This window comes from Haliotis rufescens, unplaced genomic scaffold (genome assembly GCF_023055435.1).
Source record: "Haliotis rufescens isolate VD_foot unplaced genomic scaffold, xgHalRufe1.0.p SCAF_8, whole genome shotgun sequence".
Taxonomy (NCBI): domain Eukaryota; kingdom Metazoa; phylum Mollusca; class Gastropoda; order Lepetellida; family Haliotidae; genus Haliotis; species Haliotis rufescens.
The window spans coordinates 33,992,841-34,013,521 of NW_025964372.1; the positions used below are offsets into that span (position 1 = coordinate 33,992,841).

At 39.2% G+C, this 20,681-nt stretch overlaps 1 protein-coding gene and 1 long non-coding RNA gene across 2 annotated transcripts in view; both read left to right on the plus strand.

Moving 5' to 3' along the window:
• Positions 1 to 20,681, plus strand: part of LOC124120969 — a 260,732-nt gene that overhangs the window by 39,690 nt on the left and 200,361 nt on the right. The window contains exon 4 of the mRNA XM_048389199.1: positions 18,596 to 18,706. Within this exon, the coding sequence (XP_048245156.1) occupies positions 18,596 to 18,706 (111 nt within the window). The remainder of the gene's footprint in view (positions 1 to 18,595; positions 18,707 to 20,681) is intronic.
• LOC124120990 lies at positions 2,354 to 2,965 on the plus strand. The gene is made up of 2 exons (XR_006858951.2): positions 2,354 to 2,412; positions 2,789 to 2,965. It is a non-coding gene; the product is annotated as an uncharacterized LOC124120990 (long non-coding RNA).

A 20,681-nucleotide genomic window follows, 5' to 3' on the forward strand; every position in this document is an offset into this window, starting at 1 on the left:
AGATTCAAGTATCTTTATACTAAACCTAGCCATCTCAACTGTAAATCGTCCATCTCAGTGTAATAATTGTTTCTTCCTATTGTTATTTTTGTAATTGTTTAAAATTGTCTTCTCATCATATAGGCATCTTTCATTACACTTACATTATTTAAAAAAAGAAGAAATTCCCCTAGTCCCCTAAAGCTCAACCCCTTTCATTTCTACTACCTCTACTCCAGACCTTAATCTCTCCTTTAGGTGAGTTCATAATACCAGACAGGTAAATGCCGCGTGTTGTTTTAACTAATTGTAGGGGAACTGGGTTGTAGGGGAAATGGGATGTAGGGGTTTTGGGAGATAACCTCGCCGCCAGAAGATTAAATCGGCGGACATTTATGTAATTCCCGTGCCCACCTGTATAAAGTATGCCAATATTTGTTTTGCACATATTGTCTATTTTTGTTTCATTAGTTTAATCCCACTCATCTTTTATACTAAAACACTATTTTTTCTTGTAAAAGCCTCTTTGTTTACAAAAATATATGAAATACATCATTTGCGATGTTTTGTTTAAATTAATGTGCCATACATATACGTCTGTACTATTCTTTATTCTACAAAAATATATTTGTGTGATTACAAATGCAGTTTGAAATGCAGCAGAGAAACAGTTTACTATCAGAAAAAAGGATCTGAGACATGCACGTCTCCATTATGATATTTGTCAACGACTCTAATAATTTAGGAATAGGTAAGACAATTCATGTACAATTACTATACCACAAGACTGCAGTCATTGTGAGTTTACTTGACACATAGAAGGTCTTCCTCCCATTTTGAATGTTCACATTTCAATAAAATTGAGAGGGCATCATGAGTGAATGTGTGTGAAGTGATGAAAGAGAATGTGTGCGTTCAATTATCAATTGTCAACTTCCGTTTGTTGTATACACTAACTCCAACGTTTGTCGCCCTTTATCTCTCTGCTTTATTTCTTATTTGTACTCTCACTTTTCTTATCATTCATAAATGTTGACTATGCACATTTAAGAAATATTTCAATGATATATCACGTTTACCGTACAAAACCGTGTTTTATATTCCTTATATTAACATGTGAATAGTTTAATTAAGTAAAAGACTTTTGTTGTTGAACTGTTTCCAATAATTACCCAAATTGACTTTTTAACATGAATTCTATTAAACTTGTTTTCTTCTCTCCACAACTATCTTGTCCTTAAGAATGTACAGGTGTTGCTGCAAAGGTAATATGATTTATCACACTTATAGTACACCCTTTATAAGCATAGTTTGTTGGTTTCATTCCGACCGTCTACATTATTATAATAATCTGACTCGTGTATTCAATAGCGTGTCTGCAATCAGACATCAAATCTTATATAATAATGTGAACAGTTACATATAAAATATAGACTTACAGTATGGTACAGTGGAACCCTTTAATACCAAGCGATGAAATATTCCTGTTAACGAGTGATTGGTTGTGAGTTATGTCGGGTCGAAACGGCCTCTTGTCTGCTGGTCCGAGACTAGAGATAGATTGTAAGGACTGTTGATATCATACAAACAATTAATTTGAAATGAATTGTGGACTGCTTGGATTTAGTTCGTGACATCAGTGTGATAGATCTCCATGTTTAGAATGTACTCATAATGTGATATTGATCACCTTTTGATGCTGCTATCTCCTTATAGGTTGAACAAGGACAATGCAATGCTTCTCCAGATGACAGCATGATGGTCGCATCGTACCGTTCAGAGAAGCAGAAGAGTTAAAGGGTAGTCAAATACCTATTGTTGTGGGAAACTTAACATGCTTAACATTTTCCCAGAGTTCGGGACTGAAGGGGACATGGCAGTAAATTGTTTGTTTAGACATCATGGGCCATATTCAGCAGTAACTTCACATGCACTGTAGAACGACGAGGATTCAAATGTTTTATATATTAATTCAGTTATCTGTTGATCAAAGTCCCCTTCTCTTGTAGACATTGCTTTGTGGTTAACATTGTGTAAAAATTTTAGTTTCCCCAAGACATATGAGCTTGAAGATCGAAATTGATGAAATGGCTTAACCTCTGGACACTGATGTACATGTGGTGTGGACTTGACGACGTGAAACCGTATCTCAAGGAATGTGATTCTTTCCCCATTCATGTTGATTGTTTGTAGTTTTGATCAAAGCGTACGATAATGATGCATTCCTATTTTATGTTTGTTTAATTGTTTGCTTGTTTGTTGTTTAACGCCGCACGCGACAAGACAATCCAGTGATTGCCACCATGAACATCTGTCTACGCAATTGGGATACGATGGCATTCATCAACCCAGTCAGCGTGCCTAACCACCCTTCGCCTTTTACGACAAGCATGGCTCGCTGAAGACCCATTCTATCCCGGATCTACACTTGGGGTATGTTTGTTTCTAGAGCCTACAAATGTATTAACTAATGTCGTCAAATGGAATGAATTAACTACGGTTATAACGAAGTGACTTATTACATATAATCGGGTTAGAGGGACAGAGGTGGCCCAGTCGTCTAAGCCGATGGAAGTCGCAATGCAGATGTGTTCCACTCTGTGCCAGAAACCCTAACCATGGGTCTCGAATCCCCGTTCGGTCTGATTATATACCTAAGTTTGTCAGCACCAAACCCGTGCTGATGGCAAACTTCACGTCTATCGTAGAACGATTCAAAATTGAGCTTTTACATTCAATTATCGGTTGATCAATATCCCATTTTCGAGTAGTAAAATGTTGCATATTTGACAGGTTGTTTATATTTTAGATTATCCAAGACAAACGAGACAAACGAGCTTGAAGATCGAAAGTTGTGAAATGGCCTCAACCTCTGGTCACTGATGTACACTTGCTGTGGACTTGACACGGAATGTGACTGTTTCCCCTTTCATGTTGATTGTTTGTTTCACTCAAAGTGTATAACAATGAAGCATGTCTTTGTGTATGGCTGTTTCTGTTTGTTTGTTGTTGAACTCCGCACTGGAGTGTGCATCAGATAATCCAGTGAGTGACACCATGAACATGGATCTACGCAATTTGGTTAGATGACATGCATCAACGAAGTCAGTATGACTGACAGTCCAATCCCGTTAGTCGCCTCTTACGACACACATGGGTTTTTGCAGATCCATTCCAATCCGGATCTTCACGAGAGTGTGTTTGTTTTTAGAGGCTACTGTTGTATTCGTTGCTGTCGCCTAATGGGAAATATCAACTTCGGTTATAAAGAACATGACAAAACGTACAATCGGGTTAGGGGGCACTGAAGGCCAAGTCATCTGAGGCCCGGAATTCGCTCTCCATATGTGTGTCCCTGGTGTACCAGAAACGTTGGTTCGAATCCGAATTTGCAATGATTATCTTACTTTGTTCGTCAGTACCTAGCCTGTGCCATTCGTCATGGCGTCTAAGTCTAGAATATACAAACTAGTGAACGGGGTACTGAGAGCGGCAATCAGCCAAGTCAGAAGGCCTGACCAGACAAGGGGAGGTGTGGTGATATGGGGCTCAACTTCGCGTCATGCGTGCGTGCGTGCGTGCGTGCGTGCGTGCGTGCGTGTGAGATACCATGCCGCAGATAAATAATGTATACCCTACTCAGACAGAAAGGTGCGGCAAGTATCATGACGCCTACACAATGAAGTATGGTGTCTGTACCATCTTGCAAGCGAACGCTCATACATGCCACGGCAAAGTCACTTCTCCCATGAGACAAGGACACCTCTATAGGGTCTCCCTCAGCGTAAGGACGGGTTTCATGTGGACATGGAGGATGAGGAAACGGTCCCTATCCAGGTGTGTTGGCTGTGCCTCAGGGATTTCGAATAACATAAAACACCTGGTGTCTTGATATGCTACCCTCACAATAGAGAATAGTGTAGAGCGTTATTGTAGCAGAGTGTTTGCAACGCTTATGTGTGCCAGGATCATGTGAGTATGGGTTCGAATCCCAGATGTCCCCGATGATGGTTATTGGGTTGTCCCCACTGCACTCATGCTCCTAGTTTTCACAATGGTGGTCAGACCTGCATCACTTTGGACTTTTGTCCCATACTAACGCACACACTGTGGTTTAATTGAAAAACACTTCATAGCGGTGAAAAACCAAATTCACTCACTTGACCCCATCCAGTAAGAAATGTCCAGGTGAAGGCTCACTAAACTCTCCACAGTGAGTGAGTTGTGTTTATCATCGCATTAATCATTTTTCACGTTAATGTGGGAGTAAAGCTGAGAGTGTTTGTTTATTTGTAGTTTAACGACACGCTCCACAATAGTACATCTATATAACAGCAGTCTGTAAATAATCGAGTCTGGACCAGTGACTGACATCACGAGCACCGATCCATGCAACTGAGTGAGTGAGTGAGTGAGTTAAAGTTTAACGTCACATCGGCAATATTTCAGCCATATCGTGACGAAACAAAAGTTGACATGGACAATATATTTTAAACCGCGTACAACTAGAATATCACAGATGAACATAAAACCAGTAACATTTTACAACACAACATAAAAAGAGGCTATAGTGAGTGAGTGAGTTAAGTTTTAAGTCACATCGGCAATATGTCAGCCATATCGTGACTATCAAGGGTTAAATATAATACATATATTGAAGCTCATGTAAATTCCTGCCAACGAGGGACAGTAAAATAACTAGATGTATTACAGAAATAAATGTCAAACTAGTATTTAATCATAAAATCAATAGCACTAATCAAAACATGACAGTATAAAAACGGGCTATAGATCGCCAGCAACTGAAGGTAGACCACCATGCTAGGGTCCATGGGGACTTACAGTACTTTTGCTACCTGCATGGACCCCAGCCGGATTTACATCATCCCTTCAGCTGTTGGCGATTATGACAAATTTAGCAAAAGGTAAACGAACATATATACTACTATTAAAAATGTGGCCAAAATAAATATACTTTGAAAGACGTGGTCTTACATACCCTCTCAGGAGGACAATAATTTTACACTACGTCAACCCCCTTCGAGGATACAGCCACTAACAATCTCAGTTATCAAATTTATTTTACCAATTATAAAAACTATACTATATACAAAACAGATCAATCAAAATTTATGCAACAATTCAGTTTCTTTTAAAAAGTCAATAATTAAATGAACACTGATATTAAAAAGATCCATTAAGGATGAAACTTTGAAATATTTATCCCTTGTGATGGAAAAATCAACACAATCAAGCAGGACATGCTTGACGGTGATTCTTTCATCACAAGGGATACAAAATGGAGGATCCTCACCTTTTAAAAGATATTCGTGTGTATACCTGCTATGGCCAATACGACATCGTCGCATAATGACCTCTTCAAATCTGGACTGACAGCCCCAGTAGGTGTAACCAATATTTGGTTTAATTTCATGTAATTTATTGATACCTACTTGGGAGTCCCACTTCTTTTGCATCAGATCGCAAATATAAGATCTGATTACAGGTTTAAAATCAGTGTATGGGATAAGAAGTGGTGTCACAGATTTGTTGAGTGCTGCTTTTGCAGCAGCAATGGCTATTGAGTTGCCTTTGATGCACACATGACTGGGCAACCAACAAAAGACGATGTCGTATTGGCCAGTAGCAAGTTCATTAAATAATTCAATAATTTTGATTAAAAGTGGATGTTGACATGATACGTTATGGATAACCTGCAGGCAAGAAAGATCCTTGGATCCATCTGTAAATATAGATTTGGAAGATATATATGTGTTTCTTAATTCATTGTATTTTTGTTGATAAATAAGTTGATTTGTTCAGATTTCTTTAAGTTAGTTAATGTCAGATCCACCTCTGGCTTTACTAACTGCCAAGGTGGAGAAGACAAAAGCTGCGTGGGGGCTATATCGTCAAGATTAATTTGAGCAGCTGAAATATCAGATTGAAGTCTTATTCCAAGTGGGGGGAGAACCGATGATTTTTTTTTATAGAGATTTTCATAAAGGGGGTTAAAAACACAGTCATATGCTGGATTCGAATTATTAGAGCGTAATTTAGGGACAAACTGTAAGGATAATTTAATGCGGTGTTGTTTAAGAGATGGCTCACGAGCTTCAACGTACAGACTGTGAATAGGAGAAGTTCGGAAAGATCCAAGACATAGTCTTAGACCTTGATGATGGATAGTATCCAAAAGTTTAAGGTTGCTTTTGCAGGCTCCACCATAGATGATGGAGCCATAATCCAGTTTAGAGCGAATAAGGGCTCTGTATAATTGGAGTAGGGTTTTCTGATCCCCTCCCCACTTGTAATTTGAAACAACTTTCAGTAGGTCAGGGCCTTTAGGCATTTATTTTTCAAATATTTTATATGTGGTAAAAAGGTTAAATGGTGGTCAAAAATAATACCCAGGAATTTAGCCTCTTTTACAACTTTAATCGGAGTGCTATCTAAAACTAACTCAGGGTCTTTATGAGGTTTGTATTTCCTACAAAAGTGGATACAATTTGTTTTGGATTTCGAAAATTTAAAACCATTTTCTAAACACCGTTTATTTATCTTATTGCGACATAATTATAATTGTCTTTCGATAGTATGCATGTTTTTACCACGACATGATATGTTAAAGTCATCCACGAATAACGATCCATCAATGGAGTCATTTAAAACCTTAGAGAGGCTATTTATTTAATGCTGAACAATGTGACAGACAAAATACTGTCTTGTGGGACACCCTGATCCTGATTATAATGATCAGACAGGGTAGTACCCACGAAATTGTCTGTCAGATAAAAACTTGGATATAAATTGAGGCAAACGGCCTCGCAATCCAAAGTCATGTAAGTCTTTTAAAATACCGTGCTTCCATGTAGTGTCGTATGCTTTTTCTAGATCGAAAAGATAGACACTGCATGTTGCTTATTTACAATGGCATTCTTAACGAATGACTCCAGTCGGACTAAGTGGTCAATGGTACTGCGATTTTTACGGAATCCACATTGGATATTTGTGATTAAGTTATGTGATTCTAAGTACCAGGTTAATCTGTTATTGACCATGCGTTCCATGGTTTTGCAAACGCAACTAGTCAATGAAATTGGTCGATAATTGGAAGGATCAGTATGATCACGACCAGGTTTAGGTATGGGAATTACTATAGCATCACGCCATGAAGAAGGAAATTCTCCTGACGTCCAGATTTTATCAAAGATCATCAAGAGGGTTTCTAAACAGGATTGCGGTAAATGTTTTAAGAGTTGATAATGTATATTATCAGACCCTGAAGCAGTGTCATGAGCTTGCCCAAGGGCAGTATTAAGTTCATGAATGGAAAAGATTTCATTGTAATCCTCGCCATTATCTGAATTAAAATTTATAGGTTTCTTTTTCTTGCTGCTTTTGATATTTTTGGAATTTAGGGGCATAGTTCGAGGAGGAAGAATGTTCAGCCAGAGTTTCACCAAGTTGATTAGCAATATCTGAAGTATCGGTTAATAAGTCATTCCCATTTTTAAGGTGGTGAACACCAAATTTAGAACCCTTACCTTTAATTTTCTTAATCATGTTCCATTCCTTCGATATCGGCGTACGTGAATTTATCTTGGAGACATAATTTTGCCAAGACTGACGCTTGTTTTGTTTAAAAGTACGCCGTGCTTTAGGGTTTAATATTTTAAATTTATTTAAATTGTGGACCATAGGATGGTGACGGAAAGGGTGTTCAGCTTTTTTCCTTGCCTTCCTAGCTAGCTTGCAATCATTGCTGAACCATGGTTTACGTATGTGAGGATTGGAAGAGGACTTCGGAATACATTCATCAGCAATTTTATTAAGTTCATCGGAAAAAAAGTTTTATAGGATCGGTAACATCAAGAAAACCATCAGGTTTAAGATGATTAGTGCAAAGGACTTCATATAAAGCCCAGTTTGCCTTAGTAAAATTCCATCTTGATGATGGAGGAACATCAGATGGTGTCACATATTTTAAGATGGTAGGAAAATGGTCACTTCCACAGAGGTCATCGTGGACTGACCATTCAAATTCATCAAGTAAATTAGAATCTACAACTGACAGGTCGAGACAAGAGTAAGTGCCAGTTGCAAGATGTAGATATGTGTGAGTACCATCATTAAAAATGCACAAATCAGTATTTAAAAGAAAATCCTCAAGTGCTTTTCCTTTATTATTAGTGTCATTACTACCCCAAAGTGGGTTATGGCCATTCAAATCTTCCATGATAACACAGGGCCTAGGGAGTTGGTCATACAGTGCCTGAAGATCAGACTGTCGAAGAGAGTACGATGGTGGTATATACAAAGAACATAAAGTAAAAACAATATTCAGTGTTACACATACCGCAACAGCCTGAAGAGGCGTATTTAGAGGAACAGGACTGTGAATGACGCCCTGCCTCACCATAACAGAAGACCCTCCAGCTGCTTTATCCCCTGCAGGGGAAAAGCAATGGTAGGAGTCGTACATTCGTAAATCAAATTTATCTGTTGCTTTTAGGAAAGTTTCCTGTAAACATAATGCTGATGGTTTTAAATCTTGAATGAGTAGCTGAAGGTCATTAAAATTATTGAACGGGAGGAAGACCCTCTCCATTGAATTGGCGGAGATGGGGTGACTTCCATATCTAGAGGTTCAAAGGGGTTATGAACCTCCAGAGGGACTGTCAATGGTAAAGGCACCTCAATGTTTTTCAGGGCCTTAGAATCTTTTTTTCCTTTGTCGTTTTCTTTCTTCTTTGGACATGGATACTTTTTTCATTTCAGGGATAGGTTCAGGTGCAGGAGCAGATTCAGGCAGAGGTACTGTAGAAAGTACAGTTTGTGAAGCTGTTAAAATGAAACGTTTGTCTTGGCAGTATTAACTGGAAACAAAATGGTCTGCTCGTCTGAGACCCAGTTAATAGCTGTTTGGCATGCAGCATCAACTTTGACTTGAGACGAGGAGACCGTAGCAGAGTAGGTCAATATGCTAGAGGAAGTGGGTGACTCTTGGTTTAATAAATTCTTAGCAGCTGTGAATGAAATGTCGTTAGTGTGTTTGATTTTGAGAATTTTTGTTTGTCTCACAAAACAGGGGCAAGATTTAAAGGAAGACATGTGCTCGCCACTGCAGTTTGCACATTTGATGGTATCTGTGCAGTTTGGTTCTATCATGGGACTTACTGCATCGGGAGCAAACAGGAACGTTACGGCAAGATTTCGCACCATGTCCAAACTGTTGACATTTGAAACAACGGAGTGGATTTGGTATATATACATCCACTACGATGTTAAAATACCCTGCTTTAATAGATGTTGGAGTCTTCGTGAGAGCAAACGTGAATAGATAAGTGTTTATTTTTATGAAATTCTCACCGTCTTTCCTGGAAAATCTTTTCACAGAGATCACGCCTTGATTCTTCAGCTCTGTTGCGATCTCCTCGAAAGACATTTCGCACAGTCCCGTACAATGCCACGACATGAATTCAGAGTCTTGTGCACTGAGACAACAATCTCAGTATTTGCGAAATGATGTGCCTGGAGCAGATTTAGAGATTGCTGTCTCCGTGCACATTCTACGAGCAAGGAACCGGACCGGAGACGAGTAACATTTGAAACATTTCCACATATGCCTTCAATTGATTTGGAAATTACAAAGGGGTTGAGTTTCAGGGGTTGACCATCAACTCCGGTACAACAAGAAATCGTGGCCAAGAATCGATATTGGGTACAGTATCTTCATCAGAAGATATTGCAATATCTGTGTCTACATGCCTCCTTTAAGTTTTAGATCTAGAACCAGAGTGAAGGGGGGTAGCCATGATGAAAGAAAGATGTTCCACGCCCCTGCTCCCCACCCGCCATGGAGTGTCAACAAGGACAGTGAAGTAGTGGAAACCGACTACAAACACCAGGGTTACAGGGGTGCTATACTCCAGCAAAAAGGACACAGGAAGCTATTTTAGTCAAACAGGGGACTGGTTCCGCCCAAGACAGTTATCTGATGACAAATAGAACCCGGAGGTCATTGATGCCAGATTGGCCCATGAGCCAACGCCTTCTGGCGTAAGACTCTAGGCAATTTATTCAATCCAAAATTGAGTATTCACACAAGTTATGAACGGCCAAGACCAAAATATACAGTTAAATACAACACATGTGTGCATATACAATATTACGCACAGGGCCTGGCATGACCAGCCGATTGATAAGACCGGGCCAATCTTACCACCCGTCTAGGCGAAGTAAGGGTCGAAGTAGTGTGTTGGGCAAAGGAACACAGTTCCAGGAACCAGTGCCCTCAACTACCAGACTCCCGTCCTCCGCCGACACAGGGACTTAACCCACGGCAAACGGGCTGCCCACTTGGTCGCCTCTTACGACCAGCAATGGGGTGCTGTGGAAATATTCTGCCCCGGTTCCACACGGGGGAAGAGCTATTAGCGCTACCCAGCACTCACCACGAGGAGGTTGCTCTTCACGAGTGCCTCCATGCAACTGGAATACGATAACATGCATCAATCAAGTCAGCGAGCCTGACCGCCTGATCCCCTTCGTCACCTCTCTTGCCTGGGATCTATTACCCTGGAGCAACACTGATTTAATTCAGTTTCTTAGTTTCAAGTTGAGCAGTAACCATATGTCTAATGCAAGGCACCTACAACCTGGCCTCAGTTCTATGACAGAGAGATCTGACCAATGTAGGACAACATTTGATAAGAAAAGATAGTTCCAAAGCATGATAGTTGCAGTGAATTTTAATAATGAGTGACAACAATGTTATACACATATTACTATTGATTAGACTACTTCAAAGTTATTGTCAGTGCCAACTCTTTCTAAAGTGACATGAAGTTTGCTTACCCGATAGTTTGAGCTTGTTAAAAATTCACAGTCTCAGAAAAATACATTTAATTTCTCTCTATTGCTTATGACATTGGATGTGATGCAGTGCTATGAAAATGAATTTAAAAAAAATTGTTTTTTGATACCTTGAGGGAAAATTTGATCTCAATACAATTATGTATTTGTATGTCTTTACTGTATTATCAAAGGCACAGAAATATACAAGTAACAAAACTTGAATCCATTCAAGGCAACAATTGGACTATGCATTGTGTTCAACCCTGAGTATGTCGTACACGTATCAAAATAACACGATAACATCAACTTGTCCTGGATAAGGAGAATATGTTAAATATCATACAGAGCAGGAATAACAAGAGTCTGGACTAATAACCTTTTTACAGATGGAACCAACAAAGTTTCTCTGTTCATATAAATCTATAACTACATACCAAGGGCCATACCTCTGTATCCAGGAATTGACTGAATGGTTTACGGATTAACAGAGTCTTGACTGACAAAGTTTCTCTGTGGATGTAAATCTATCACTACATACCAAGGGCCATAACTCTGTATCAAGGACTCACGAATCCGTGAATGATACCCCTTCCCTGTGTCCTCCATCAGTTAATGACAGTGACTGGTCTGTGATTCTGTGAAAGTATGTAGATATGTATAAAGACAGATTGTATCTGTACAATGTTTCATGTTCAGTTGCATCGTGTAATCAACAAGTGCCTTGTTAACACAGCTTTGTGTGTCCGTCATATCACAGCATGTCAGGTGTCGTATATCACAGACTGGGATTGAACTGACCACCAGCGGTTACTGGCAAAGGTGTGATCGATGCAATGCACTGATCAACGTACTGTGTAGATCCTTTTAACAGAGTGTCCTACTTCAACACGGAAGTCCGTTGAAAGCTTGGACACAGAATCAAATGGTTGAAAACGTAATAAAGTGCAACTTTGTGTATAGTATTACTCAGCAAACAGTGTTAAATCAGAGGTACATTGACATGATCCCTCTCGCTAACCACTCAAATATACCCTAAAATCATGGTAGACAGATACCATCATCACATATTCCGAGAGATTAATAAAGAAAAGTGATATTATAAGATTGAATGTGTATAAAAGTATTAAATCTGACATCTGAATAAGTGCACTATCACAACGGACTTCCCCCCATGACATTAGAGGATCAACCAGTCACGCTGATAGTTCATCATTCTCCTCCTCCTTCAATCAATAGCTTCAAGGGCATTCGAAAGCTGTAGCATCAGGAAACACAGAGTTGTCTTATCATTTTCAACTTCTCCATTCTTTCAAAGCGACATTTCGGTACATAGGCTACTACTACCTCTCAAAATAATCTCATTGAAAGACTTAAGAAAGTTGACTGTGTCCTCCTTCCGCCTCTGTATGACACCACCAGCAGTTGTGACGTTATTTCTTCAGCCCTTTGCTTCAGCCACGTAGTTGGAGACTTGCAAATGCAGCTGACGTTTGGTTTCCTCGTAGACGGTGGAGGCAAATGTCTTAGCTGCGTCCGACCCCCTCACCAGGGCCTTGTAGATGGGCAGTGTGTACTTTTGTTTGCCTGGAACAGTCAGAAGTGTCAATGAATATATGCTTCTTTTACAATCAGAAACCTCCTTACAAAAAACTCCTCACATAAACTCTCTTCTGACATCGGGAACAATGGATGACGTCATCTTCAGTTATTCATGACAGTGCCGTCTGTGAAGTTGTTTTGTTGATGCATTAATATATAACATTTCAATCTGTTTTATTGCACTTTGGATGGTATAAAAACAGGTGTGTACACTTTGTGTACACTGAATACTGCATAAAGACTATATGTCAACACTTTCCAAATGATCAAATGTCATTGTTTCTTTGAATGACAGGTCAAGAGATATATGTGCTTACCTTCCCTGGGCAATATACTTGGGATAAGTGGGAAGTCGGTTGGGTGCCGCTTTTTTAAAATGTGAAGGGCATCTATCTCGATGATTCATGCCCTCCTTACCTTGACTATGAAGGAAGTCCTTGATGTCTGTGAAGGCTGGCTGGTAGTCATTCTTGATGCAGATTTGAGCCCATCTCAAACAGATCTGAAACCTAGACGGGTGAATTATTCTATTGAACATATCACACCACTTAACCTTTGATAGGGATACTAGGGATATCTAGACCGGGACAGAAGCTGATATTCAGCTCGGAGTTTGCAGCAAATGTCAGTAATAATTCCAAATCTGCACTTGATAAAATGTTAAGAGATTTGATGACTAATGTTATGGCTTTTTGGAGGTAACTTGTATTTTACAGATAGCAGAACCAATATGGAACAAGCGGCTTTAATGCTTAGTTTTACGTTATTGCTTTGAATGCTAAAATGTTAAATGTTAAAATACAAAGTTAACGTATGAACATATGAATCCCAATCCCAAAATCCCAATTTGAACAAAACATATGATGTTATTAAGCAACATCAACTCATCTGGGAGATTAGAATGCCATGACATGATTCCTTAATGAGTCCATCAATCTGTTAGGGAAGAATGAAGCTGACCAAAGACTTCATAATGACAATCCAACAAACATAAAAGTTCAAACCCATCAGTCAACTGTGTCGTCTTTGATACCACAACTTCTAAAATGCCATTTGGAGATATTTTTTTCAAAGAATTTTTTTTTTTTGCAATAAAATGTGCAGAATTTGATGACTTGTTTTGTGTGATGAAATTGCTAATACAGGTGGCATGACTAAGTGTGCTTAAATCTCCAATATCGACGACAGTTTACATTTTGCACAAAATTAAGCCATGAAATCAAAGATATAGATAATCAAAGAAACAAGTTGATAACATTTGGCAAATACTCATTGTCTGACATGCAAACTTTAGGTTTCTGTGGAATATTTTATAGCTCTCAATAGCAATGTTAATCTTCTTTTTTTAAATATTGATAGAACTAATATACAAAATTAGAAAAAAGGTATGATCTTATTGCATCGTTTGTGTTACTGCTTTGACTGCACTACTAACTGACCTTTGCATTGTGTGACTTGGCCAGGTGAGGGTACTTCTCAGCTATGGCAAGCAGAGTCTCGGCCTTCATTGCAGGCTTCTCCAGCAGCTGGTTGAGGAAGTGAAGCAACTGGAAGCTCTTCCAGGAACTGATGTCACGGAAACTCTCCTAGAGGAGTCACAGGGTTCAGCAAACATGGAAATGACCATAATTTTGGTCTTCAGATAAAAATACATAGAAATTGACCGGAAAGACGGCTGTTCTCTCAGATGTTAACGTGAAGATATCATCAATATTATACAGCCTGGTCATCAACACAAACAATATCATCGGCATCATACAGCCAGCCATCAACACAAGCAGTATCACCTGTACCTTATAGCCAGGCTATCAACACAAGCACTATCACCAGTACCATAGAGCTATGGAATGAACACAGACAGTATCATTAGTAGCATATAGTCAGGCTATCGACACAAGCAGTATCACCAATATCATACGGCCTGTGAACGTGTTTGAAGATGGTTGTATATGTAAATAAACATGTTAACTGTACATTACAAACCATTTCATAACATGTATTTCCAGAGCATGTTTCAGAATATGTATCGTACAATGATTGAAGATGTATGTAGGCGTTAACCATTAAATATGTCAATTAAATCAATAACCATATTCATATAATTGATATCAATTGAATATGTATCTTAATGGGGATTCTGCAATGTATTTAATCGTGTATTATATCTGTAAATTAGTAATGTGTACGAGGGCTGGTCAAAAGGTTCTTAGCCTGACTAACTTTCAACATAACAAAGTGAAATAGTCAATGTAATATATTGTTTGAGTAGTTCATTGCAAGTTTCTGTATTTGGTCTGTTGGGGCCGTTTGAAATGGAGATGAACAGTTTGGGACTTGAGATAAAAGTACATTTACAGATGACTAAGATATCTGCTCGTTGGGTGCCAAGGTTTCTAAAGTCTGATCTAAAAGAAAAAAAGAACTGACATGTCAGAGAACACGTAAAGCTAATTGATGAGGATGTTGTCAAATTCATAAGGAAATAAGTAACAGGTTATGGAACATGGGTCTACCACTTTGATCCTGAGTCAAAACGTTACTCCATGGAATGTCAACATTCCATTTCTCCGGCACCAAAGAAATTCAAGTCTTCAAGATCAGTGAAGAAAGTTTGGGCCACTGTACTCTCGGACGCAAAGGGTCGGCTCCTTGTTGATTACACTGAAAGTCAAAAGATGATTGCCGGTGCCTACTTTGTTCATTTGCTGCATCACCTGGAAGATTCTATCAAAGAAAAGCGGCGAGGAATGTCGACTGTTGGAGTCCCACTACTTCATGACTGTGCCTCTTTTCACACCTCTCGACTTGCAAAGGCTGCTGTGTGACGACGTGGGTTCGAAAAGCTTCCTCACCCTACATGCTCGCCAGACCTGGCACCAAGTGATTTCCACTTGTTTCCTAAACTGAAAGAACACCTACGTGAGAAGCACTGTCACGACAACGGTGTCCTCCAAGCTGCCATGAATTGGTTTTTCAGTGTGGCTTCAGAATTTGAAAACTACTTCCCTGACTAGAATTGAAAAGCTTGATATGAGAAGTGTATTGAAAAGCAATGAGATTATGTTGAAAAATAAAAATAAACACTTTAACAATTGTTGGTTTTGTTTGTTAGGCTTAGAACATTTTGACAAGTCCTTGTATATATATAATTGCAGAAACATATGCCAGACTATAGTTAATTGTCACCCCATTTACAAAAGCCGACTGCCCTTTTACAATAGGTGAGGGCACAGTGAGGTGTCCTCCAAACATTACAGGTTACCTGAAACCACCCTGCCAAACAGAGCGTAGTCACAGCTCTATACCGTACAGGCGAAGGTCTGTAACGATGGAGTGTTTCATAGAGGTGGCACTACTCCTGGTATTACTTGGAATCGTTGACGGTACGTTATCTTTTGTTGTAATAAGAACATTCTGGTTGGCTTAAGCATTACTTTACCAACAGTCCTCTGGAAAGAGTTAATCGTATCTTTGGCGTTAAGAGACATATTCTCACTGAACTTCGAACCCACGTTACTCAAGGTGTGTTCTGGTCGATTTCTCAGCGGGGTACATGAGCGGGCTACATGAGTAGGCTACATGAACAGTCTACATGCAAATATAATTGCCCGCTCCTTAACCAAACAGGAGCTAGTATTGTCATGTAAGGTGAGATAGTTGGCTGTGTATGCGGTGTAGTAGTAACGCGTGTCTATTTTTTAGTCAGCTTAAATTAAATGAGGTTGTTTAAAGTCAAATGAGCCCTATACCATAAACTTTGCAAAAAATCCTACAGTTGTCTGACATTTAAGCAATTTAAAGAGAAGACTATGGCCTACGCTGCACATTGTGTCAAGAGGGAAATATTTCCTATTATGTGACGTATTCTGAGTGCTTGTTGGTCTTGGTACTAGTTGTTACCATCTAGCCGTCACTTGATTTGTTGGTTGGAAACAACGACTGCATGGAATATTTCCAATGGATCCACCGATGGTGGAATGTAGTGTAAATGCTACATTAAATATGTAATGTCTGACTCACGCAGGGAATATTCCCTAAACGTTTCAGTGAGTATACATATTCCCTGATTTAACAACCCTGTTTATGAGGGTTGCTGAGCCTTGTTCGCTAATACCTGGTGTCATCGCTGATTTGTTGTGATACATTCTCATAATTGTCACCACTGTTTTGCCTTTTTCGCCCAGTTGAATCTAATTCGGGGGATAATCAAGAGAGACTATTCTCTGACGTTAACGTTTTATCATCATCATAATTTGAGTTTGTTCTGGACACGTTTAAAACAGTTTTTTTGCAATAACACATGCTTATTATCAGTGTAACGACAATGGATACATGGAACCTTACTCATGCACAACGAAAAAGACCAAATAATGCGTTGAAAATATTATCTTGCAGCCATCAGCGATTACTCCTGCAGTACTAATTGTGGTTAATAAGCAAGAGTTTATTAGTGTTTTCAATTATAGCACGACCCCAGTGCTGTACACTGTACGTTCGAGCCCACGTGTAGATAAATTCTGTGCAGATAGACAGTATACATTGCAGTTTGTGTGGATAACTAAAACAACATTGTTTTGTATTATGTGAATGCATATGAATGTATAACTTGGCACGTAATACTTTAATATTCTCATCATATATTGATGTACAATCGGAATATTATGTAAAGTAATCATTTCAAGTATATTTTGCAATATAACCTGTTTGAAAAAACTACCACAAGGGATGATATTACCTTATGAACAAAACAATTATACAAGCACCTTAAAAGTCGAAATATCAGCCAACACACCACATAAACAAAATATTGCACCGAGGGAAGATATGTATATTCATGAAGAAATTAATAATATATTGCATTATGCTAAACTTAAACACTAGGATTTCACATGTCCTAAACACATAAACAGACGTACAAATATCAATTATATTTGCTTGCCATCTCTAGAAGTTTGGGCCTTGATTTGGACTTTGTTGTCACATTATGAGTTTGTAAGAAGTCACGGAGCTCCGAGACTGACAGTTCACTCAAACTGACATCTCGGAATGGTTAAGATGTAATTTCTTTGTTTATGTTTGACCTTTTCGCCTGTCTCACTTCAATCATCGTTTCTTGCCAATACACAACCTTCCTTTTAGTGTTTTGGCTCTTTTCTCAATTAAGATCTCTATGGTTCTCCATTCGTTTCCGGACATTTGATTTTGGTTGGTGTGTCTTATTTATTTCATCATTATTTTTTTCAAGGGCCTGACAATTAAATCACGAACGGAGCCATAGCGAGCAACCACACCAGGGACGCTGGCTCTCGGTGTCAGGATTTAATTAGAATCAAAGCTTTGGAGGTAGATCATTCAAAAGCTTTTTTCTTTTCCTGTACCGAGAGTCCAATTTAGTTTTTTGCTATATCTCTTTTACCAAACAGAAAATGAAACTCCACAGGACCTGATACAGTGAACTATCTCGTCAACATTTCTTACCTTGTCTTTCTTTTCAACTAGACATTTACTCATGAGGCATGCCTCCACTATCAAATTCCTTTCAAGCACATCTGTTATTCTAAGTAGTTGATTGATCAACATCTCCCCCAGGTAGTTTTGAACTTCAAGGTTAATACGCGGGGCATGGAGAGGACAAAGGGAATATTTGTCTGCACATGTTGTTATGTCCTCTACTGTACGCCTGACTTCCCCTGTGTCAAAGTAACCCCAGGGCCTAGTCACGTCGTGTCTGTCATTCTATATTCTGTATGACTGCAGAGAAGGAAACCTTATTACATACCCCTACCACTACGTGAGTCCCAGGTAGTTTTGCCAGCTGCAACTACATGAAGCATTCCAAATTGGAGCATTTCAAATAGAATCTGTACAAGAGCTGGAATGCACAAACGAGTCTTGATACCAAAAAAATAGTACCAAAAAGGTCATATGTATATATACATAATAAGCATGTAATTTTAGGGATTATGTATATTCCACATGCGTCATTAGACATGACATAAATTTCCCGAAAGTTCGCAAGCTATCGAATGGAGAGTAGTTCATACACGAATCTGCGACATTAATATCAGCTGTTTTCATGTTAAGAAGAATTTTATGTGATTTGAAACCTCGGACTAGCAACTCTTAAAAGAGTATCTAAGATCTTGTTTCTGTTTAGGTTCAGCAACTCCGACGACACAAACCCCGGCCTCAACTGCCGCAGGTACAACGACACTACCCACACCTGTATCTAACAACACCCAGACTGGCGGACAAGAATACGCTGATGGTATAAGTATAGACATAGCTCCTTTGAGTATGCGAGATTTGTTTAAAGCCGCTTTGAGCAGTATTTCAGTTATATCATGGCATGATAGCTTGATGTGGGAGGAAAGCCCGATGTGATGCAAGTATACACAATATAAGGAATAACAAATATGTATTTCAAAGTTGTAATACTAAAATATATTATACTGAACAACAAAAGTTCCTGTGACATCGAATAAGATTTAATGCAAAGTTTTGTTTTTTACCAAATATGAAACAATTTCGGTTTGCAACGGATAAAAGACTCCTGTAAGTGTTCAAATGGTTTAATTTACCATACTGACTGAGAAAATGCGTGATTTCATAAAAAAAACATGGACATGCCAAAATGTCAATTTACAAATAAATAGCGTGTGTGTCCACCTCTGGTTGCGATCCAAGCAACACATTTTCGTCTCATGGAATGGACCAGGCGTCGCAAAAAGTCCTGTGAGATATCTGTCCATATCTGCTGGAGCATGTTTCGAAGTTCCTGGAGTGTCTTTGGAACACGTGGTTGACGTCGAAGGCGCTGATATATCTCATCCCACATGTGCTCGATTGGTGAGCGATCAGGGGAGCGAGCCGGCAAGGGGATGACATTCACGTTGTTTTGTTGAAGAGAATCCTGAACAAGTCAAGCAATATGAGGCCGGGCGTTGTCATGTTGAAAGGTAATGCCTAGGCCATGACGACGCAAAAACGGTAGAACAACAGGGCCGATGGTCGCGGTAGCGCTGTCCATTGAGATTTCTCTCTACCACTATGAAATGGGTCCTCTGTCTTGCTGTAATCCCACCCCATACCATAACGCTGCCGTCCCCGAACCGATCTTCTTCCATGACACAATGACTCACCTCGACGTCGGTTCTCTCGAATCCGTCCATCGCTGTGACTGGGGTGAAAACGAGACTCGTCAGTGAATAGAACTTCTCCCCACTGCATGGCCGTCCCGCGTCTGGCGGGTCTTCTGGCGACAATCCCTGCACATCTGAGGCGACGACATACGGTTTGTGAAGATATTCGTCGAAGGCCAGGGATTCTTCTTGCAGTCACTGTTGCTGACTGGAATCGATTTCGTACGTGTGTTGTTCGAAACCAGTTGTCTTGTTGATTTTTGGTTACGCGTGGTCAGCCATTCCGAGGATGGTCTCTGACTGCATTCATATGTTGCCAACGTTGCCATAAACACCAAATGGTGTTTCTGTGGACGTTAAGTTGTCTTGCAACATCACGTTCACTCGATCCTAACTCAACCATACCAATGGCTCTCAGACGCTCATTTTCGGACAGGCGTGGCATTTCGTAAAGTTGAATACATTGCCTAATTTTGTTGTTTTTCTGAGTGGTTGTTGTCAGCACGCAGCTAAACAATGCATATGGAATCCCGTTAACGTGCATGTTTTTATACCCATTCTTGGCTAGTAAAATGCATGGGGCTTGCATAAAAGTCAACTTTTGCATGAAATGCATGCTTTTCTGTAGCAGTTGCGTTTTTGTGAGTTGATTCAATACAAGTACTACAATATTGAAAAACAAACTTTTTCTTGTTTGAAAAATACACTAAAATATTGGTGTCACAGGAACTTTTGTTGTTGAATATATTATAAGTCTTATGAATAGGTCTATTATTTGAGTTTTGGTAAAATGTCGGCATTATGGGGATAAAACAAAGAATGGTCTCTTTGGAGTCAGCACATTCCATATAAAATAAAAAAATATTAAAATCACTTGGCACATTTGTTTTTGTTTCCATTATGACATGCTCGTTTTCAAATACTATACCGGAATCGAGTATCTAAAGTGATGTGCTTTAACTGACTAGCTAAAGATTTTTTAACATCCTTCTAAAGCTTTGCTTCTTACCATATGACTCAGAACTCGTGACGATCTTAAGAAACACACAATATTCTGAAGCTACATTTTCAACAGATATCGGTGGTATTTTATACATAGAT